This window comes from Leptodactylus fuscus, chromosome 3, assembly GCF_031893055.1.
Source record: "Leptodactylus fuscus isolate aLepFus1 chromosome 3, aLepFus1.hap2, whole genome shotgun sequence".
Classification (NCBI taxonomy): Eukaryota; Metazoa; Chordata; class Amphibia; order Anura; family Leptodactylidae; genus Leptodactylus; species Leptodactylus fuscus.
In genome coordinates, this window is record NC_134267.1 from 120,140,210 (window position 1) to 120,161,295 (window position 21,086).

The window sequence follows — 21,086 nt, forward strand, 5'->3', positions numbered from 1 at the left end:
TGCTGAATATTGCTAAACTTACTTTACATGATATTCTGAATGCTGAGGCCCCATTACAATACATTTGAGAAGCCGCCTTCTACAACTGAAGTGGTTTCCAAATGAAGACCACTTTGGCTAATAAGACTAATTCTCAGAATATTACAACTAATTTTGTCAAGCGACCACTTTTCAAATTCTTAAAGGGGTTGTCTGAATGGTTCTTTCAACCCTTAGTAGTTCTGCTGATAGACTAAAACCAAGAAAACATTACGGCCTCCTGACGAAGCCGAGTGAGGGCGAAACGCACGTCAGGCGTTTCTTATTCCCACTGAGATGTACTGAAAATTCCCCTTTCTTTCCACCATCATTTGTATTCTGTGATTAGGAAATATGACTGCATCCATAGGTATGTAAGAGGGTTCATATTGGGATACTTTGTCAGTATGTTACCCATACAATTACTGTCTGAATAGTGTGGTTCAAATGGTAACAACCTGGTTTGAACCTTGATCATTATTTATTGCTTAGCATTCTATAGGATGACTTTATATAGAGATTTCTAATTTTCCTATTCAATTATTTTTGTATTACTTGGGGCGCTTTCAGTCTTCAGTCGTGGGAGGGTTGCGGTTATCAACTGCCACATTGTGGGGGATTTTTTCCTCTTATTTGTCTTCCCGTTGTATATATATGTTTTGTTATTTTTTTGGGATATATATTAATAAAATTATATATATTTTTTTAGCATGCTATTGTGCTCTGGGTTATTTTGGATTATTTATGAAACAGCTTTAGTCTGTCTCCCCTGCCTCTTGCTTGTGATTGATATTGAATAATGTGAAGCTGCATCTCATGGGATGCTATAAACGGAGACTGTGTACACAGCAGGTAATGGAGATAGTCAGTGTGCGTGAGTCAGAGGAATGTTATAATTCTACAGCTAGTCATTGTATAGTCGCGCCTGTTATGACACTGCTGTCATTAGATAGAGTAGATGAAATTGTCACCAGAACTACATAGAGGAACATACAGAGTTAAAATAAGGATGGAGAAGGAATTTGCCTGAAAACTACCAAGAGGTAGTTCACATGGATTACACATAGGTGAGACTGACATGTTGTCTACACAGGATGCATTGATCTGTGCTGAGTTGCTGTAACTCAGCTCCTATACAAGTGAACAGGAGCAGCGCTGCCCCAGTTCCGTGTGTTGGACCCCTGCCAACCTTGTATTGATAACCTATCTTAAAAATAGGTCATTAATATCATTTGCTTTGAAGAACCCATATAAAGTATAAACAAAGAACAACCAATTCTGAAAAAATAATAAATAAAACAATCCATTACTTTACACACAGGGAAAAATACATCAAAATGCCTCCATCTATCTCTAGAAAATGCAGCTCAAAAGACGTCTCCCTGCTACTAAGATTGCAGTCTAAAGATTTAACACAACTCTCAGCGATAAAACATTTTTCTAAGTATTGTCTTTTCATAAGCTCTGAAAATTCAGTGTCTGTTGTAAGACCATTGTACGTATTGTTTTCTTTCCAGAAAGCCTATTGTGTATTGATTGTAGTTTTTGAGACTCTGCAGACAATATGATAAACTTGTATTTACTGCAAAGGAAAAGAACTACCAGTGAATATTTCTATATTGTTGTTAATTACAGTTATAATATTAATTGGTTTCCAGGCGACCATTGTAAGTTGCAACCATTACTCTGTTGTAAAACTAGTAATTGGTTTTGAAGACCCCAAAATGTCATAAAAATATGAAAAAGGAAGGTTAAAGGGAGTCAACTGTCACTACCATATTTCAGTGCCCATTGCAGTGACAAACAACATACTTCTTTTGTTAGCTATATCACTTTTGTACATTTGGAGAAAAACACTTGGAAGTGATATGTAAATGAGGAATTTGGTGATGGGGACAGACCTTCAACTTTCTAGACTGATCTTGCTGCTATAGTAGGATGGGTAATGTCATATCAGTGGGAGGAGCAAATGTAACTTCACAGGGTGGCCGAGGCAGAAGATTAAAGGGGTTCCATGATAGGGAGCTGAAGTCTTGCCCCCAGTGCACCCACTGCCTCATTTGCATACAACTCCAAAGTTGTTTTTCTCTGAATCTACAAAAGCGACATACTTTTACAGAAGTATGTTATTTAATACTATAACGTATGTCTGGAGGAGGTAGACCCCCCCCCCCCTTATAAGAAAAATCAGCCAGTAAGTAATAGAGATATTGTAATTCATTACACATAAAAATCAGAAAGAGCTGCTGAAAGCTATAAATGACTTTCCATGATGGTGCCAGGAACTTATAAACAGCACACCCGAAAATAACATGGAGCTGGACTCACCTGGTATCCAAAGGACCATTGATCCTGGTAAGTAGTACTACAGACCATGTTTTATTGTACTATACTGTAGCGAGATGCTACTAGTCAGCCAGTCTATGCATGCACTTCCCTATTACAAGGGTCTTACCGGTGGCAAGACCATGGTGACTTCTTGGGACCTCCAGCCAAGGATTATATGTTGAGTCTGATTTCAAGTTACAGTGCTCCAGAACAATATTGTATGAGGTCACTGTAACTTGAGGTAAGACTGTACATTTATTTATTACACCTGACGCATCCTACGTGCGGTGTTTTTGTCTATCCAAGTCTGTACATGTTCATTTGAAGCCATGGGGACAAAACAATATCCCTACGATCATCTGACCCTGTAACTTAGAATTGAGTTCAGCTTAAAATTTCACCTTTTGATGGCTTGAAGTTGGGGCTGAAGCATGCTGCCATATTTAGGTGCTACAAATGGTGGTGTGTTTTTTTTTTATTATTATTATTTTTTATCACAACTCCAATAAATTTATCCTCGCTTGCGCTGAACTTGACTTCAACTGATACTTTAATCTGCTAGCTCTAGAAGAACAGCGCTACAAGGTTGCCCCATTCCTGGTTCATGTTATTTTAATATGTAATTGGTTCCTTTGTGTCGCAGCACTTTTATGTGCTTTCATCCTCCTCCTAAATAAGCTTGTTTTCAATTGAATGTAATTTTATGAAAAACTGTAAATACAATTGATAGTACGGATGTTTTTATTTTACTACTTTAATTGCGGTATTTTCATCTTGCTTTCTGAATGTTGTAAAATGTTTTCTCTTTATCTCCTCTGTAATTTAGCAAGAGCTTGAAAACTAATGTCCTTTATACTTGTCCATGGTCTCTCATTGTGGAAGCTTTTAGCGCTACTGTTGTTATTGTTCTACACATAGACAGCTATCAAGGTTCTTTTCCATTATGAGGCCACTTTTTGATAGAACTTTATTCTTTTTCCTTGTTCTAGAAATACAGAGGTGGTCGTTGTGATGACATTTTCAAATGGAAGCCACCTAACATGAATTCAGTGGACTTTCGCTTGAAAATAACAAAAGTTGGAGGAGAAGGGTGAGTTGTAATCTTCTGATGTCAATACATATTGAGAGAAATGTTCAATGTGAACCTATCTTTGACTCCTTCATAAACATAAAGAGAGATTTTCTTTTTATTTCTTGCTGAAAGTTTTCCTTCACAATCTATTTTATTCTGTATATAAAGATATAATTTAAATGAAAATTGCTCAAGCACAACTGCATACATATTTCAGAGCCAAATGCGTTCGGAAAGTCTTCAGGCGCTTTCATTTTTTTCCTCCATTTTGTTATGCTGCAGCCTTATACTAAAATGCAAAAGAATGTTTTCCCCTATCAATCCTCACTCAATACCCCATAATAAAAATGTCAGTACAGAATTTTAGGTTTAGCTAAATTTAGCTCTGGAGGTCCCCCATTTCTCTTTCTCATCTTTATGATGTTTCTACACTTTGATTGGAGTCCACCTATGGTAAATTCAGTTGTGTGGACATGATTTGGATAGAAAACAAAAGAGACACCGAGCACACTATATAGTGTAGAATGTCTGATAAATTTTGGTGGAAATAACCAGAAGATTTAAAAGGACCAAATGGCCTCTCACCTGATGAGGTTGTGACAATCGCTCACAACTACGTTTGGGGTTTACCGTCAGGTGGAGGAGGCAGCACGTCTGATGGACACCGGCCAAGGCCGGGGATGATAGCGTTTTCAATTAAATGGAAAGACGGCGCTCTCAGGTCACAACAGGATTTTATTCATAAAGACAATGATGCACAACGCTAAAAAATCGCAGCGTTTCACGACACGCAGCTGAACATCATAACAAAAGCTTTAGTGGTTTCACTGTAACACCCATCGATTGGATCCCTCCTGGAATTACAGATAGGCATGGTACATTAAATAAGAGAGAAATGTTTTGGTTATTTAAGTTTAATACATTACATCCTTTTAGTCTTAATATAGCTTCAGAAGACGGTAATAAATAAATGTATGTAATCCAATCTTTAATCTACCTCTACATCTTACTTTTTGTCCCCTATGTGTTTGATTTTAGGTATTTAATGTATTTTTCCATCCAAATACCCAAAGAGTTTATCTACTCCTATCCCAAATATGTATTCAAAAATATAGTTGGAGGTTTAGCTCTTTATTACTTTTGCACTTTTAAAGACCATCAATACTTCTTACCCAAATGTAATCACATAGTAATAAGGTCTACATTGTTTAATCATTATATATGTGCTGAAAATATATAAGTCCCAGTCTGTAGCGTGTGTGTGTATGTATGTGTGTATGTGTATGTATGTATATATATATATATATATATATATATATATATATATATATATATGTGTGTGTGTGTGTGTATATGTGTGTTTATATGTATATATATTTTTTCTTACTATATCTGTTGTTTTTTGGAACAATTGTTTTCATTATGAGTTGCTCCAGTTCATTTGTAATATTAGGGAGAAATTCGAAAAAACATCAATACCTTTTATTTACCATATGAGCGCTTAGTCATGTGTCCCGCGATGTTAAATACACCACGCATGCGCAAATTATGTATGAGCACTCAGTCACGTGCTCCGTAATGGTAATCATACCACGAATATGCATATCACGTATGAGCACTTAGCTATGCGCTTCGTAATGCTAAATATACCACGCACGCGTGAGTCACATATGCGCTACAACTTAGAGCACATTGTTGTGTAGTTTTAATATTTTGCGCGGACATATATGTGCTCCAACCTGGATCGCACCATCTGGCAACACTCCAAGGAATGTAGGGAGCCAAACGAGCTCCACTATATTTAAACCTAGGAGCACACGGCATACAATTTGTATACATCTTCCAGACTGACCGAGCTTTGTGTGAAGGTAAGACTCTCTATGCTCCCCCTTTTTTGCTGTAGTTGTAAACTAGGGATTATTGGTAGCCACATTGATATAAATAACAACACAATGATGCATGCTAATGATCAGCGTTTGATATGCAATGGCTTTCTATCATGAGATTGAGATGATTTGGCACATTTACTTGTTATTATGTTTATATAGATTTGTGACTATTTATATTTTGAATGACTGATGAGATTTATTACAGTAATTTTTAAAGGAAATTTGAGGTTTTATTTATTGATTGCACTGTAGAATGTATCAAAATAATATAATATGTATTGTAAATGATAAGGTTGGTATATGAGATTTGTTTTACTATTGTTTTATAAATTATGTATTATTATTTTTTGAATTCATTGTATATTTTAACTTAGGCCTAAGTGCTTCTCTGGCCAAAAAAACATTGAAGTGAATACTTGTTTTATCTATTTTCTAATTAGTTACGCACTTGAGAAAGGGCAGGTGTGCCCGAAACGCGGCGATTTTTTAGCGTTGTGCATCATTGTCTTTTTGAATGAAATCCTGTTGTGACCTGAGAGCGCCGTCTTTCCATTTCATTGAAAACGCATGATTTGGATAGACACAGTCCTGTCCATCTGACCAGAGCACAAACTAAGCCATAAGGAGGAAAGAACTGCACATAGAACTGCAGGATTTTGTGGAGGAATAGATCTGGAGAAGAGTACAAAAAAATTCTGCTTCTCTAATGTTCCCAAGAGCCCAATGGTCTCCATAGTTCTTAAAAGAAAAAAGTTTGGAATAATCTCTTCTTCGAAGTGGCTGCTCCACAAATCTGAGTGATCATTGAGTAGTACCTTAGTAAGAGCCAAGAGTAATGGGCCAAGAACCCATTGGTCACTTTGGCTAGCTCCAAAGATCGTTTGTGCAGTTGGGAGAAACTTCTAGAAGGTCAACGATCACTGCAGCATTTCTCCAATCTCAGCTTTATCTCATTGGCCAGAAAGAAGCCTCTCCTCAGTAAAAAACATATTAAAACCTGACTAGAGTTTAGAAATAAAAACTGGGACTCCACAGCCCTGTTCACTTGTACAGGAGCTAAGTAGAGAATAGAGCTCTCTGCTTCAGCTTTGTTCTCTGTATAGAGTATGTTGGTGAGAACAGCTGATTTACAATACTGATGACTTATTCTAAAGAGAATTCATTATTAATAATGTCTGGAAAATTTCTTTAAGGGATCATTCCAAGAAAACATTTTGGATATATACTGTAATACTCACCGCAATATTTTAGTTGTATCATTAGTTTCATTCCAGTTCACTTGCATCCATACACAACCATTTCATTATATGAATGATTTTCAGACTATAAGAAATAACATTCTCTGGTCTTATTAAACCAGGATTGAACTTTTTGGCCTCAATTCTGTGTGTTCTGTCTAGACAAAACCATCTTCTCATCACCTGCCCAATACCTTACCTACAGTGATGAATGATGGTGGCTGCCTCATACTGTTGGGATGTTTTTCAGCAGGAGGATCAGAATTGAGAGAAAGCTGAATGGAGCAAAGGACAGAGATATTCTTAATGATAACTTGATTCCGAATGATTGTAGACTGGGCCAAAGGTTCCTAAGGACGCAGCCTCTGTTAATGTCCTTGAGTGGCCCAGACAAAATGTCTCTAGGGAGACTAGAAAATGACAGTCCACCAGTCGCCTACATCCAACCTGACAGAGCATGAGGATCTGCAGAGAATAATAGCAGAAAAGCCCTAAATCCATGTGTGCAAACATTGTGGCAGGTAGACTGGAGGCTGTAACCACTGCCAAAGGTGTTTCAACTAGTCAGTAAATTCTTTGAATACTTTTGGCAATCCATATTTTAGTTTTACTTTTTTCAATAAATTACCAAACATTTCTAACATTCTTGTTTGACTTTGGCAGCTTTGGGGTATTGAGTGCAAGATGATGGGGGAATTGTGACTTATAATAATAATAATAATAATTATTATCATTATTATTATTATTATTACAGCACAACAAAATGTCAGAAAAATGAAATATGAAGACTATGTAAATGTATTGTAGATATCATGTAAATAAAAGTTACCCACCTGCTGCACGTGTTTCTGACAGGTTCTGATTTGTAATTTTACATATCCTCTTTATTCAGAGTTGATAGAAAACTTTGATTTCTGATGATTTGCATTTTTCACAGACTAATCCTTTCACCAGTCAGACTATGCTCGCATCTGCATCCAATAGGGATCTGTTTATGTCCATCATATGATGGATCAGTTCTTGTCTACCTTTCCATTTCTCTGTTCCCATAACAGCTAAAAAAGGGAATGTCTAAAATTTAGTTCAACTTAGCCAAACTTAGAGTAACCTAACCTGCAAGAACATTGCATTATAGGAGTCAACAAATTGCACATATTTTAGACAGCACAAACTAACTATAGAGCAGTGTTAAAATAAATAAAACCCATATTTACATATTTAACTTTTTATGTAGTATAGCTTATTTCTGGATAGGGGTGTCAAAGGGCTGTGTAGCTGTGTCCTATCTGTTTATCGTAGCCAAACATGTTCAGGAATGTCCAGTGTATTACAAATTAAAGAGGTTTACTAGACTTGTAAGACTGATGACCTAAAGCAAGGATAGGAGGATTAAAGATCGGAAGGGTTCAGCTGCTTGAAGAAACTGCAGCACCTTGACAAACTCTATTTGCTTTGAAAGACTACAACAAAAATAGGCCCCTACGGAAACTCGGCTTGCAGATTTTGCTGCAGTTTTCTGAACCAAAGCCAAGAATGGCTACAGAAAGAATGGAAAATATAAAGGAAGTTCTTATACTTCTGCCTTCTGCTCAATCCACTTCTGGCTTTTGCTCAAAAAATGCAGCAAAATCTGCAGCAAAAAAAATCTGCGTTTCTGCAACATGGGGCTTTAGCCTAAAGCGGACTTTCTAAACATAACATGTTTTAGTACCAAGTTATCACAGAATATTATGCAAACTGATTTGTGTCTGATTGACCTTCATTTTTGTAATTAGATATTTTTTTGAAATTTTTACATAAACAAACATCAAAAGCAACAACTTAGGGGACGTTCACATTAGTGCCGCTGTCCGACCTTTGTGAGTCCGTTGAAAAGCCAGGAAAAACTGCCGGCGATCAGTTTAAAAACCCATTCATTTCAAGGGGTTTTTAAAGCAAATCGACGGTATCCATATGCAGCCTCTCCGCTGTGACACAAAGTCCTGCATGTCCAACATTGTGTCCGTGCAAAATAAAAGATTCCACAGCTAGCTCCATAAAACTGAGATTGGTGAAATGCTGCTGTGATGGTTGACCTTCTAGAAGTTTCTCCCAACTGCACCCAATATACACGGTCATAAAATACGTGTCTCACCAATATGTGTCCAGCTATAGGTTCCAGATATCTACATACTTTTTGGCCAGAATAGGTTGTCCATTGAACAAAATATAATTAATAACAATTGTTAAGTTGTTCTGGTCAATTCTAAATACAGCCGTTGCAGTTCTTCAGTGGATGCTATAACAGCGCATGTTCTCTTGGCCGCATGGTTATCTTTCATCTTGAACAATTAAGAAGATAAGTTTGGCTGCCCTCGCTCCATCTTGGTTGTTTACAATGATGGATGTACGGCACATTTTAATGAGTGTAACCACATTAATTTACAGAGTCTGACTTGTTGTGTGTTTCTTTTAACGTGAGCCCGGTGCCAGTGTTATAGATGTTTATCACTGTGAGAAATGTGCCACAGGTCTTTATTAAATGTTCTAAGGTCTTTCAGTATAGATCCATCATTTAGTAATATAAATGAAAGACCTGAACTTTTGTGCAAAGCTATACCCAATTTTTGATTTGTATTCAGAATCTGTAGAAAGTTATATCTGGTTATGGTCACATATGTATAGTGTGATTAGTGGTATGTATTTTTTGTTATTTATATGTTTAAAGGAATCCTATCATTAAAACACAATTTTTTGTGACTAACACATAGGAATAGCCTTAAGAAAGGCTATTCTTCTCCTACCTTAAGATGTCTTCTTCGCGCCGCCGTTTGATATAAATCCCGTTTTTCGTCGGTATGCAAATGAGTTCTCTCGCAGCACTGGGGGCAGTCCCCAGCGCTCAAACAGCATTAGGGGCGTCCCCAATGGTGCGAGAGAACTCTCCAGCGCTGCCTCCATCTTCTTCAGGAACGGCCTCTTCACGCGTCGTCTTCCAGCACTGGTGGTCAAACTTCTGGGCCTTGTACAAAGCAGACTGTGCATGCCCGCGGCCACAAGAAAAATGATCACTTACACAGTAAGTAAGCGGCCGTTTTCTTGTGGCCTGTGGGCATGCACAGTCGGCTCTGCTCGAGGCCTAGAAGTTTGACCACCATTGGGGATGCCCCCAGTACTGTTTGACCGCTAGGGACCGCCCCCAGGGCTGCGAGAGAACTCATTTGCATACCGACGAAAACTGGGATTTATACCGAATGGTGGCGTGGAGAACACATCTAAAGGTAGTAGAGGAATAGCCTTTCTTAAGGCTATTCCAACGTGTTAGCCACAAAATATTGAGTTTTAATGATAGGATCCCGTTAGAAATATGCAATGCATATTTGATGGAAAACTAGCTGGCCACATTATTGACATCATGGAAAAGGAAATTAGAAATGGCCAAATATAACATTATATGTACTAAGGTAAGACGTCCACTCTATTTTAAGTCTGAACTTTTATACTGTTTGTAGATCCATTTCATCTTATTTTATAGAGAGGAGAGACCACATTGGCACTACATTTCAGTATACCAAATAATAGTCCCTATCGGAAATGTATTTAGTATTATTTGGATCCAGTTTAATGCTATTGCAGTGTTCTTTAGCTAGTGGCTATACTGTGTGAGTAAAGTAAGATGACATTACTTATACATTTTTTGATGATACACGGCTCTTAATAAGGTTTTATCTGCAGGCAAGTAACCTCTGCTTCAGGAGCTATTCACTTCACACTAAAAGCAATTCACATAAACCATGCCTGCCTTCATGCTTCAGACTTTTTTAGATTTGTTATCAGATAAAACAAATACATTCTGTGAGAGCAGTGAAGTGTGACGGTAGATAAGAGAGAAAAGATGTTTTCCAGCTAAAATTAATTCAGGCAATCAATATAGCTGGAAGAGACTACTCTATCCCCATACAGTGATGTTTATATAAAAAAAATTAAATGGAGAGTTTTCTTCCTATGCCCCTGAACTTTCTGAGGTTCATTTGTGTTCTTACGAAGGATCATATTCAGATAAAACTGTTGAATTCTGTATGTACTGTACAGGATGTTCTCCAGATACCATGTATCTAATTATTAAACATTAAACAATGTATCATAAATGAATAGCTCAGGTGAAAGTTTGTAATATATCTTAATAAAGAATTCTGTTTCTTTTTCCACTTATTAAAGAATATTTATCCATAGGTTAGAGCAGGGGTAGGGAACCTTCGGCTCTCCAGCTGCTGTGAAACTACAACTCCCATCATGCTCCATTCACTTCCATGGGAGTTGCAAGAAGAGCAGAGCAAGTATACATGCTGGGAGTTGTAGTTTTGCAACAGCTGGAGAGCCGTACGTTCCCTACCCCTGGGTTAGAGGATGAATAGCTGATCGAGGGGTTCTTACCGATGAGACCCCTGTCCCTCCTTAGAATGGGTGTGTTCTACCCCCTTGTAATTTCAGCCTGACTACAGCCGTCAGCCTAGTGTACTGTATGTGTCCCTTTGCTGGGCTAGAGGCATCCACGCTCCTATTCACTTCAATGAGTGCTTCCAAGAGAGCCAATCTCCAGTGTCCCCTTGAAGTTAATGTGAGCATAGATGCATCCCATCTAGCAAATAGCATAGTACTCAGGCTGAATTCACAGTGGAAGTTAAACAGCCCATGTTCTCAGGAGAGGAATGGAGAACACACACACACACATATATAAATACCTACACAGAGAAAGAGAGAGTCTGATATTAAGACTTGTGTTTCCTATTCCAGTCTTAATACTAGAGAATCCAACCTCATAACAGTTCAGGCACATGCCAGGCGCCAGGATGGAGACCACTTCTTGCCAGGAACTATCATAGATTTCCTATATAACTCTCTCCAGTTTTATAATAATAAATATGTTGGTCTGAGGCGCTCCTGCTCTACTCAGTGGCTAGTGATTCTTAGAACAAGGTTTGTGTCGCATCATGAGTTAGAAAGGACTCAGCTATGTATAACAGAGCCTGTAGATGCTACTAGAGAGATATAGAAGGTATGCAAATTGAATACAAATAGGCCTATTGTATAATGACACTAGCTATTGAATCTGTTAATGGAAATTCTATCCCTAAGTGTGTTTTGCTGGCATTCTGACCGGCATTCTTTTAGAGGACCTTTGTTTTTTGACACATTGCGACTTGATTTGTAAACCCTGGTTCACATATAGGGATTGCAATCTAGCTGTTCTGTTAGCGGTGCCAGTTGGGTCCTTCCCACAGACTTTGGCTATCCCTGACACATCTGCGATCCCAGATGCTGCTAATTGTATTGTGAAGCCACCAGCTTACTTGTTGGGGCTCAGTATACACTTCGGCCTCTTCTATTCATGTAATAGATACTAGACTATAGTCAGTTTCTGTTGATAAACTTTTGAGGTCAGTGGCGTAACTAGGAATGGCGGAGCCCCGGAGTATGATAATCGGAGACCCAGGGGGGGAGACAAACTTAAAAACCACTGTTACTTACCTATCCCCAGCTCCGCTGCACTCCTCAGTTTTGTTGGCCATCTTCAATGACACCCGGGACGCAGGCCCTGGTCGTGTGACTTCAGGGACGTCATAGAAGATGGCCAACAACACAGAAGTAGGCCTGAAGCCTGTCTGGAACATGGAGAGGTAAGTAACACAGTTTTTTTATGTTCCCTTACGTCTCCCGGGCCTCCGATCATTATACTCGGGGCTCTGAAAAGACCCCGGAGTATAATATTAGTGCTTGTAGGGCCCGCCGCTTCACTTACCAATCCCGGATACTGCCAGGATCAGTAAGTTAAATTACTCCAGCTGGTAGCGGCTTATTAAGAAAAAAAACCGCAGCAGTAGGGGCTGCCCCGGGCCCCTAATATCCCGGGCCCTGTGGCAGCTGCTACCCCGATAGTTACGCCACTGTTTGAGGCTCAACTTATATGGAGAGATATACAGGCATATAATTTTAGTACACATACATGAAATATGAGGGGCCCCCTCAAGCTCCGAATCCTTCTTGGACCTGGAATATTTTACTTATTTATTTTAAAATTCTATCAGCAAAACAATAATTTAGTTTTATTTTTCTATCGCATTCAACCACTGCTCTTTTCTTTCTTTTCTGTGTGACACATATTTAATATGACTGTGCACATCACAGCAGGTTCTCTTTACTTGAGGATTGAATATATTCTGTAAAGTACAGAGGTTTTTTTCTTTGATACTTTTCCCGTGAAAGGCAAAACGTAAGCATCTTACATATGTTTGTATCCGTAAGTATATAGATTATGGGGCCCTATTGAGTGTCCATTTCCTGTTAGACTGGGTCAGAGATTTCTGTGGCTGGAAATGATAGAATCAGAACATTGTCGGACTTAGGCATTGTAACCTATTAATATTCAGACACCCTAAACATGTGGGTCATAATTTACATATTAAATATTACATATTAAATTATATATTAAATATTATTTACATATTAAAAGGAACTTATTAAAACATGGGTTTCCTACACCAGTCCTAATTCCTACACTGTGGAGCAGTACACAAAAATTAAGAGGCTGAGGACTCTTAACTCTGGCGCATCACAGGACAATCTGCTCCAGTTTTTTTCTGATCTACATCATTTTTTTTTTTCCCCACTGGAGTTACAGTAAAACAGGCCAAAGCATCCGTACTCAACCTGTTGTCTTGAGTGGGAGATCAGGTCTGAAAAGGAACAACATGATGCATTTTTGGCATAAATTGGGGCCGTATTCAAAAGATGTGCCACTTTTACATCCCTCATACATCCCTTAGTAAATCACCCAACCCCCCATTATATAAGGTAACCGGAAATATTCACCAAAGTTTCTTTTATGTTAATGCATATCAATCCATTATAACAGATAATCATTTAATAATGATGTTTTCCTATACAGATTCTTATGTTATATATCATATTGCTTGTAAAGGAAGATAAAGTTGTATCCTACTTGTAACTAATTGGCACCAGTGAGGATTACCTTTAAGATTGACGTGTAAAAACAAATATTCCCTCCATTATGCTGTGAAGATGGAATTATTCTTTTACAACACAAAAAATATATATTTTTATTATAACTCATGCTTAAAAAAAACTGGTATGAGTTATACCAGAACTCTTTACCTGTCCCTGACCGGTGTAATCTGGCCCTCTGGAGCATAATGACATGACACTCGTCTCATTAGCTGAACAACACACTGTGGTGTGTATAGAAATTGCATTGGTGTACAACATATGGTGGGTAAGCAGCGCAACTCCCAACATGTTAATACTACTGGTTGTCACTCCGTTCCGGAACTGCAGGGGTCCTGGCTGTTGAACCACTGCAGATGTAATATTGATGACTGTGAAAATTTTTACTTCTTGCCCCCCCCCCCCCATCCCCTTAAGAAATTTTGGTGGCACATGCCCTCCCCAAAATAATTAGCTTGGAAAAATTAGCTTGGCACACTTAGGTGCTATTAAAACCCTTAAAGGGGCTCGATAATTGGGAAAAGTCATTTTTAACTAATCACATCCTTGTATAGGCTTTAGAAAGGCTATTCCATAACTTCCCTTAGTATGTAGATTGCCTCAGTGGTTTCTGACTAAGTCCGTTTTTGTTCATTTGCTAATTAGACTGGTGCACGATGCATCGTGCACCCCCTTTTGCTATTGTTTCCTATGGGTGTATACAGCACAGGCTGCTGCTGATAATGATGATAACTCTGTTTCCTATTTGCACACACATAGGAGATAATAGCAGGGATGAGTTCTGCTGGGAACTTCCTGTGCTGGCTCGAAGCTTATTAGCATATGAATAAAAACGGACATATTCAGAAACCACTGGGGCAATTTACATACTAAAGGTAGGTGTGGAATAGCTTTTCTAAAGGCTATGCAAGGATGTGATTAATTCAAAATGACTTTTCCCAGTGATAGAGCCCCTTTAAAGTATTTTTCCACCCTAAATTGCTTTTCTTGAGCAATAAACTATATCATTAAAAGATGACAAATGAGAGATTTTCCCCCAATGGACATTTAGCCCTAACTCACAAGATAAGTGATAGATATCTGACTGCTGTACCTCCACAGTCACTGTAATTGAGGCCGTGACTCTCCATTTCTCAGTATCGCAAGTCATGTCTGTTTGCTTGTCTTTGTTCAGCCTCATACACATTAAGTGAAAGGGCAGTGTGCATACTCGACCACGGCTTCATGCAGTGAAGAGGAATGAGATTAGGGCCCCAGTTGTAATGATCAGTGGGTTTCTCAGTGATCGGATATTAAATTACTACTATATGATTAATTTTACCCTTGTTAATAGGTAGAGGATACCAATAAGACTAGAAAATAGAAGGACAAAATACAGAGAGAGAGGGGCACCGAGCCGACCAATGTGTAGAAATGATGGGTAAAAAGTAGGTAAGCAAAAAATTTGTCCGCTCACCTGGAAGAGTTGTGTGTGACACAACAACTCTATGACGTATAATATTGGAAGCAATAGGGACACGGGCAGCCGCTGGAAAGAACGCCTGCAAGACGTCAAGGCAATGAAGCGAAAGAGGGACCGTCCTCCTTGTGGAAGATGAAAGGAAAACCGCGCTCGCCCAGGTACAATGAAAAGACTTTATTTCGCACAACGCGTTTCGAGCATACTGCTCTTTCTCAAGTGCATATGATCAACCTTCCCTAGTTGAGGGTTAGCACTAACCCTCAACTAGGGAAGGTTGATCATATGCACTTGAGAAAGAGCAGTATGCTCGAAACGCGTTGTGCGAAATAAAGTCTTTTCATTGTACCTGGGCGAGCGCGGTTTTCCTTTCATCTTCCACAAGGAGGACGGTCCCTCTTTCGCTTCATAGAAAATAGAAGGGACCCAATACATTATGTCCCATAACATATCCAGTATATACTCGAGTATGACGCTGGGTTCACACCTGCGTCTGGGTCTCCGTACTATGGTTTCCGTCTTCTGCATGGCAACCATAGATCGGGTCCGGCCGTGCGCGGCGGTGAGTGTTTTAGGCTCTCCGCCGCGAAACCGGATTTTTTTATCCGGACACAGAGTAGTGCATGTCCGACTCTGTGTCCGGATTATAAAACCCGGTTTCGCGGCGGAGAGCGCAAAACGCTCACTGCCGCGCACGGCCGAACAGCTTTCTCACCCATTCAAATGAATGGGTGAGAAAGTCTCCTGCAGGCTTCCGTCTCCTGCATCTGTTTTATGCAGGAAACGGAAACCTGCAATAAGGACCGACGACGCAGATGTGAACGAGCCGTAAGCTGACCTGAATATAAGCCGAGGCCCCTAATTTTACCACAAAAAAACTGGGAAAACTTATTGACTCGAGTATAAGCCGAGGGGGGGAAATGCAGCAGCTACTGGAAAATTTCAAAAATTAAAATGGTCAGAGTTTTTGGGTGCAGTAGTTGCTGGGTGCTGGGGAAGGGGAGGGGGTATTTTGGTTGTCTGTCTGCCCCTTCCCTGAGCTTGGGGACTGAGGTTTTTTTTCCCCCACTTGAAATTCAGCCTGGCTGAATATAGGGTATCTGCAGTGCTCCTATCAACCCCTTCCCGATGGAACAGGAGCACTGCAGGTACCCTATATTCAGTAGACCGGGCACTATCAGACACAGGGATACCTAATGTGTATATGTTTCACAGTCATTTTCTACTTTTATATGTATTCTAGGGAAAGGAGGGATTTTGAACTTTTATTTACTTTATTTTTTTATTTAAAGTTTCCTTTTTTTTCACTATTATTTGGGAGATTCTATACATTTTTATTACGGCTGGTCATAGATCCCCCCCCCCCCCCCCCAACAAAAAAAAAATAATTTTTATTTTCTCTTTTGCTTGACTCGAATATAAGCCGAGGGGGGCTTTTTCAGCACAAAAACTGTGCTGAAAAATTTGGCTTATACCCGAGTATATACGGTAGTAACTGCTCCTAATATAACTGGGTTTTTTATGCCATGCAGAAATATTTTGAAACCTCACCAAAAAACTAAAACTGGGTATTTCAGCGAAATAAGTAAAATCAATACCAGTTTTATTGAAATATAAATTGAAAACCAATCAAGTTAAAAAAGATTGTCGTAGGTATATAGGCGTGTCGGTGAGACAGAAAAACACCCAGAAAAGTGTTACTCACATAATGATAGTCCACATATTACTTAATGGCAAAATTATAAAGAAATGACCTTAAAGGGATCCTATCATTTAAACTCAATTTTTTCTACCTACCAAGTAGGAATAGCCTTAAGAAATGCTATTCTTCTCTTACCTTTAGATGTCTTCTCCGTGCCGCCATTCCCTATATAATCTGGTTTTCGTCGGTATGCAAGTGAGTTCTCTTGCAGCACTGGGGGCGTTCCCCAGCACTCAAACAGCACCGGGGGCATCCCCAATGCTGCGAGAGAACTCTCCAGCGTTGCCTCCATCTTCTTCAGGAACGGGTCTTCTTCGTGTCTTCTTCCGGCAGTGGCTTCAAACTTCTAGGCCTAGGGCAAAGCCGAATGCGCATGCCCACCGGCCACAAGAAAATGGCCGCTTACACAGTATTGTAAGCAGCCATTTTCTTGTGGTCGGCAGGCATGCGCAGTTGGCTGCCCAAGGCCTAGAAGTTTGAAGCCACCGCCAGAAGAAGACCCGTTCCTGAAGAAGATGGAGGCAATGCTGGAGAGTTCTCTTGCAGCATTGGGGACACCCCCAGTGCAGTTTGAGTGCTGGGGAACGCCCCCAGTGCTGCGAGAGAACTCATTTGTAAACCGGATTATATACCGAACGGTGTCGCGGAGAAGACATCTAAAGGTAGGAGAAGAATAGCATTTCTTAAGGCTTTTCCTATGTGGTAGGCAGAATAAATTGAGTTTTAATGATAGGATCCCTTTAAAAGGGTGTAGTAGTGCTTCCATAAAGACCATGTGGGCCATATAGTCCCATAGAGTCAATCAATAGAGATGAGCGAACAGTGTTCTATCGAACTCATGTTCGATCGGATATTGGGCTGTTCGGCATGTTCGAATCGAATCGAACACCGCGTGGTAAAGTGCGCCATTACTCGATTCCCCTCCCACCTTCCCTGGCGCCTTTTTTGCTCCAATAACAGCGCAGGGTAGGTGGGACAGGAACTACGACACCGGTGACGTTGAGAAAAGTAGGCAAAACCCATTGGCTGCCGAAAACATGTGACCTCTAATTTAAAAGAACAACGCCGCCCAGGTTCGCGTCATTCTGAGCTTGCAATTCACCGAGGACGGAGGTTTCCGTCCAGCTAGCTAGGGCTTAGATTCTGGGTAGGCAGGGACAGGCTAGGATAGGAAGGAGAAGACAACCACAACAGCTCTTGTAAGAGCTAAATTCCAGGGAGAAGCTTGTCAGTGTAACGTGGCACTGACGGGCTCAATCGCCGCAACCCAGCTTTCCCAGGATCCTGAATGGAATACACTGTCAGTGTATTCCCGTATACCCGATATATACCCCGATACCCGTTCCAACGGTGTGCCCCCCCACCTTCACCCCAGAAATACCCTGCAAGTCCCCTAGCAATAGAATTGGGGCTATATACACCCACAATTTTTACTACTGGTATACAGTGCCATTGTCTGACTGGGAATTCAAAGAATATATTGGGGTTATAAATACCCTCATTTCTTGCTACTGCCATATAGTGCCAGTTTCTGACTGGTAATTCAAAGAATATATTGGGGTTACGTGCACCCACAATTTTTACTACTGGTATACAGTGCCATTGTCTGACTGGGAATTCAAAGAATATATTGGGGTTATAAATACCCTCATTTCTTGCTACTGCCATATAGTGCCAGTGTCTGACTGGGAATTCAAAGAATATATTGGGGTTACGTGCACCCACAATTTTTACTACTGGTATACAGTGCCATTGTCTGACTGGGAATTCAAAGAATATATTGGGAATACAAATACCCTCATTTCTTGCTACTGCCATATAGTGCCAGTGTCTGACTGGGAATTCAAAGAATATATTGGGGTTACGTGCACCCACAATTTTTACTACTGGTATACAGTGCCATTGTCTGACTGGGAATTCAAAGAATATATTGGGAATACAAATACCCTCATTTCTTGCTACTGCCATATAGTGCCAGTTTCTGACTGGTAATTCAAAGAATATATTGTGGTTACGTGCACCCACAATTTTTACTACTGGTATACAGTGCCATTGTCTGACTGGGAATTCAAAGAATATATTGGGAATACAAATACCCTCATTTCTTGCTACTGCCATATAGTGCCAGTGTCTGACTGGGAATTCAAAGAATATATTGGGGTTACGTGCACCCACAATTTTTACTACTGGTATACAGTGCCATTGTCTGACTGGGAATTCAAAGAATATATTGGGGTTATAAATACCCTCATTTCTTGCTACTGCCATATAGTGCCAGTTTCTGACTGGTAATTCAAAGAATATATTGTGGTTACGTGCACCCACAATTTTTACTACTGGTATACAGTGCCATTGTCTGACTGGGAATTCAAAGAATATATTGGGAATACAAATACCCTCATTTCTTGCTACTGCCATATAGTGCCAGTTTCTGACTGGTAATTCAAAGAATATATTGTGGTTACGTGCACCCACAATTTTTACTACTGGTATACAGTGCCATTGTCTGACTGGGAATTCAAAGAATATATTGGGAATACAAATACCCTCATTTCTTGCTACTGCCATATAGTGCCAGTGTCTGACTGGGAATTCAAAGAATATATTGGGGTTACGTGCACCCACAATTTTTACTACTGGTATACAGTGCCATTGTCTGACTGGGAATTCAAAGAATATATTGGGAATACAAATACCCTCATTTCTTGCTACTGCCATATAGTGCCAGTTTCTGACTGGGAATTCAAAGAATATATTGTGGTTACGTGCACCCACAATTTTTACTACTGGTATACAGTGCCATTGTCTGACTGGGAATTCAAAGAATATATTGGGAATACAAATACCCTCATTTCTTGCTACTGCCATATAGTGCCAGTTTCTGACTGGTAATTCAAAGAATATATTGGGGTTACGTGCACCCACAATTTTTACTACTGGTATACAGTGCCAATTTCTAACTAGGAATTCAAAATGCGCAAGGCTCCCGGAAAGGGACGTGGACGAGGCCGTGGGCGAGGTCGGGGGAATGGTTCTGGGGAGCAAGGTAGCAGTGAAGCCACAGGGCGTCCCGTGCCTACTCCTGTGGGGCAGCAAGCATTGCGCCACTCCACAGTGCCAGGGTTGCTTGCCACATTAACTAAACTGCAGGGTACAAACCTTAGTAGGCCCGAGAACCAGGAACAGGTCTTGCAATGGCTGTCAGAGAACGCTTACAGCACATTGTCCAGCAGCCAGTCAGACTCTGCCTCCTCTCCTCCTATTACCCAACAGTCTTGTCTTCCTTCCTCCCAAAATTCCGAAGCTTTACAGAACAATAACCCAAACTGTCCCTGCTCCCCAGAGCTGTTCTCCGCTCCCTTCATTGTCCCTCAACCTGCCTCTCCACGTCACGATTCCACGAACCTAACAGAGGAGCATCTGTGTCCAGATGCTCAAACACTAGAGTCTCCTCCATCTCCGTTCGATTTGGTGGTGGATGACCAGCAACCCACCCTCATCGACGATGATGTGACGCAGTTGCCATCAGGGCATCCAGTTGACCGGCGCATTGTGCGGGAGGAGGAGATGAGACAGGAGTTGGAAGAGGAAGTGGTGGATGATGAGGACACTGACCCGACCTGGACAGGGGGGATGTCAAGCGGGGAAAGTAGTGTGGATGTTGAGGCAGGTGCAGCACCAAAAAGGGTAGCTAGAGGCAGAGGTCAGCAGCTTAGGCGAAGCCAGGCCACACCCGGAATCTCCCAAGATGTTCCAGTTCGTACCCAGCCCCGAAAAACTCCCACCTCGAGGGCACGTTTCTCGAAGGTGTGGAGTTTTTTCAAGGAATGCGCCGAGGACAGATATAGTGTTGTCTGCACAATTTGCCTCTCGAAATTGATTAGGGGCTCTGAGAAGAGCAACCTGTCCACCACTTCAATGCGCCGTCATTTGGAATCCAAGCACTGGAATCAGTGGCAGGCAGCAACGGCAGGACAAAGGCCGCCTGCCGTTCACGCCACTGCCACTGCCTCTGCCACTGCCACTGCTGACTGTGCTGGCGATGCACTCCAGAGGACGAGCCAGGACACCACTTCATCTGCCTCCGCCACTTTGTTGACTTCTACCTCATCCTCCCCTGGTCCTGTCTTATCTCCTTCTCCTGCACCATCAAAGGCACCATCAGGCGTTTCTTTACAACAACCCACCATCTCTCAGACATTGGAGCGGCGGCAGAAATACACTGCTAACCACCCACACGCGCAAGCCTTGAACGCCAACATCGCTAAACTGCTGGCCCAGGAGATGTTGGCGTTCCGGCTTGTTGAAACTCCCGCCTTCCTGGACCTGATGGCAACTGCGGCACCTCGCTATGCCGTCCCTAGCCGTCACTACTTCT

General features: G+C 40.7%; 1 protein-coding gene across 1 annotated transcript in view; it reads left to right on the top strand.

The window, feature by feature from the left end:
- The window catches only part of RNGTT (RNA guanylyltransferase and 5'-phosphatase), a 298,212-nt gene that overhangs the window by 202,428 nt on the left and 74,698 nt on the right, over window positions 1-21,086 (top strand). Inside the window, exon 13 of the mRNA XM_075268207.1 lies at window positions 3,336-3,436. Within this exon, the coding sequence (XP_075124308.1) occupies window positions 3,336-3,436 (101 nt within the window). The remainder of the gene's footprint in view (window positions 1-3,335; window positions 3,437-21,086) is intronic.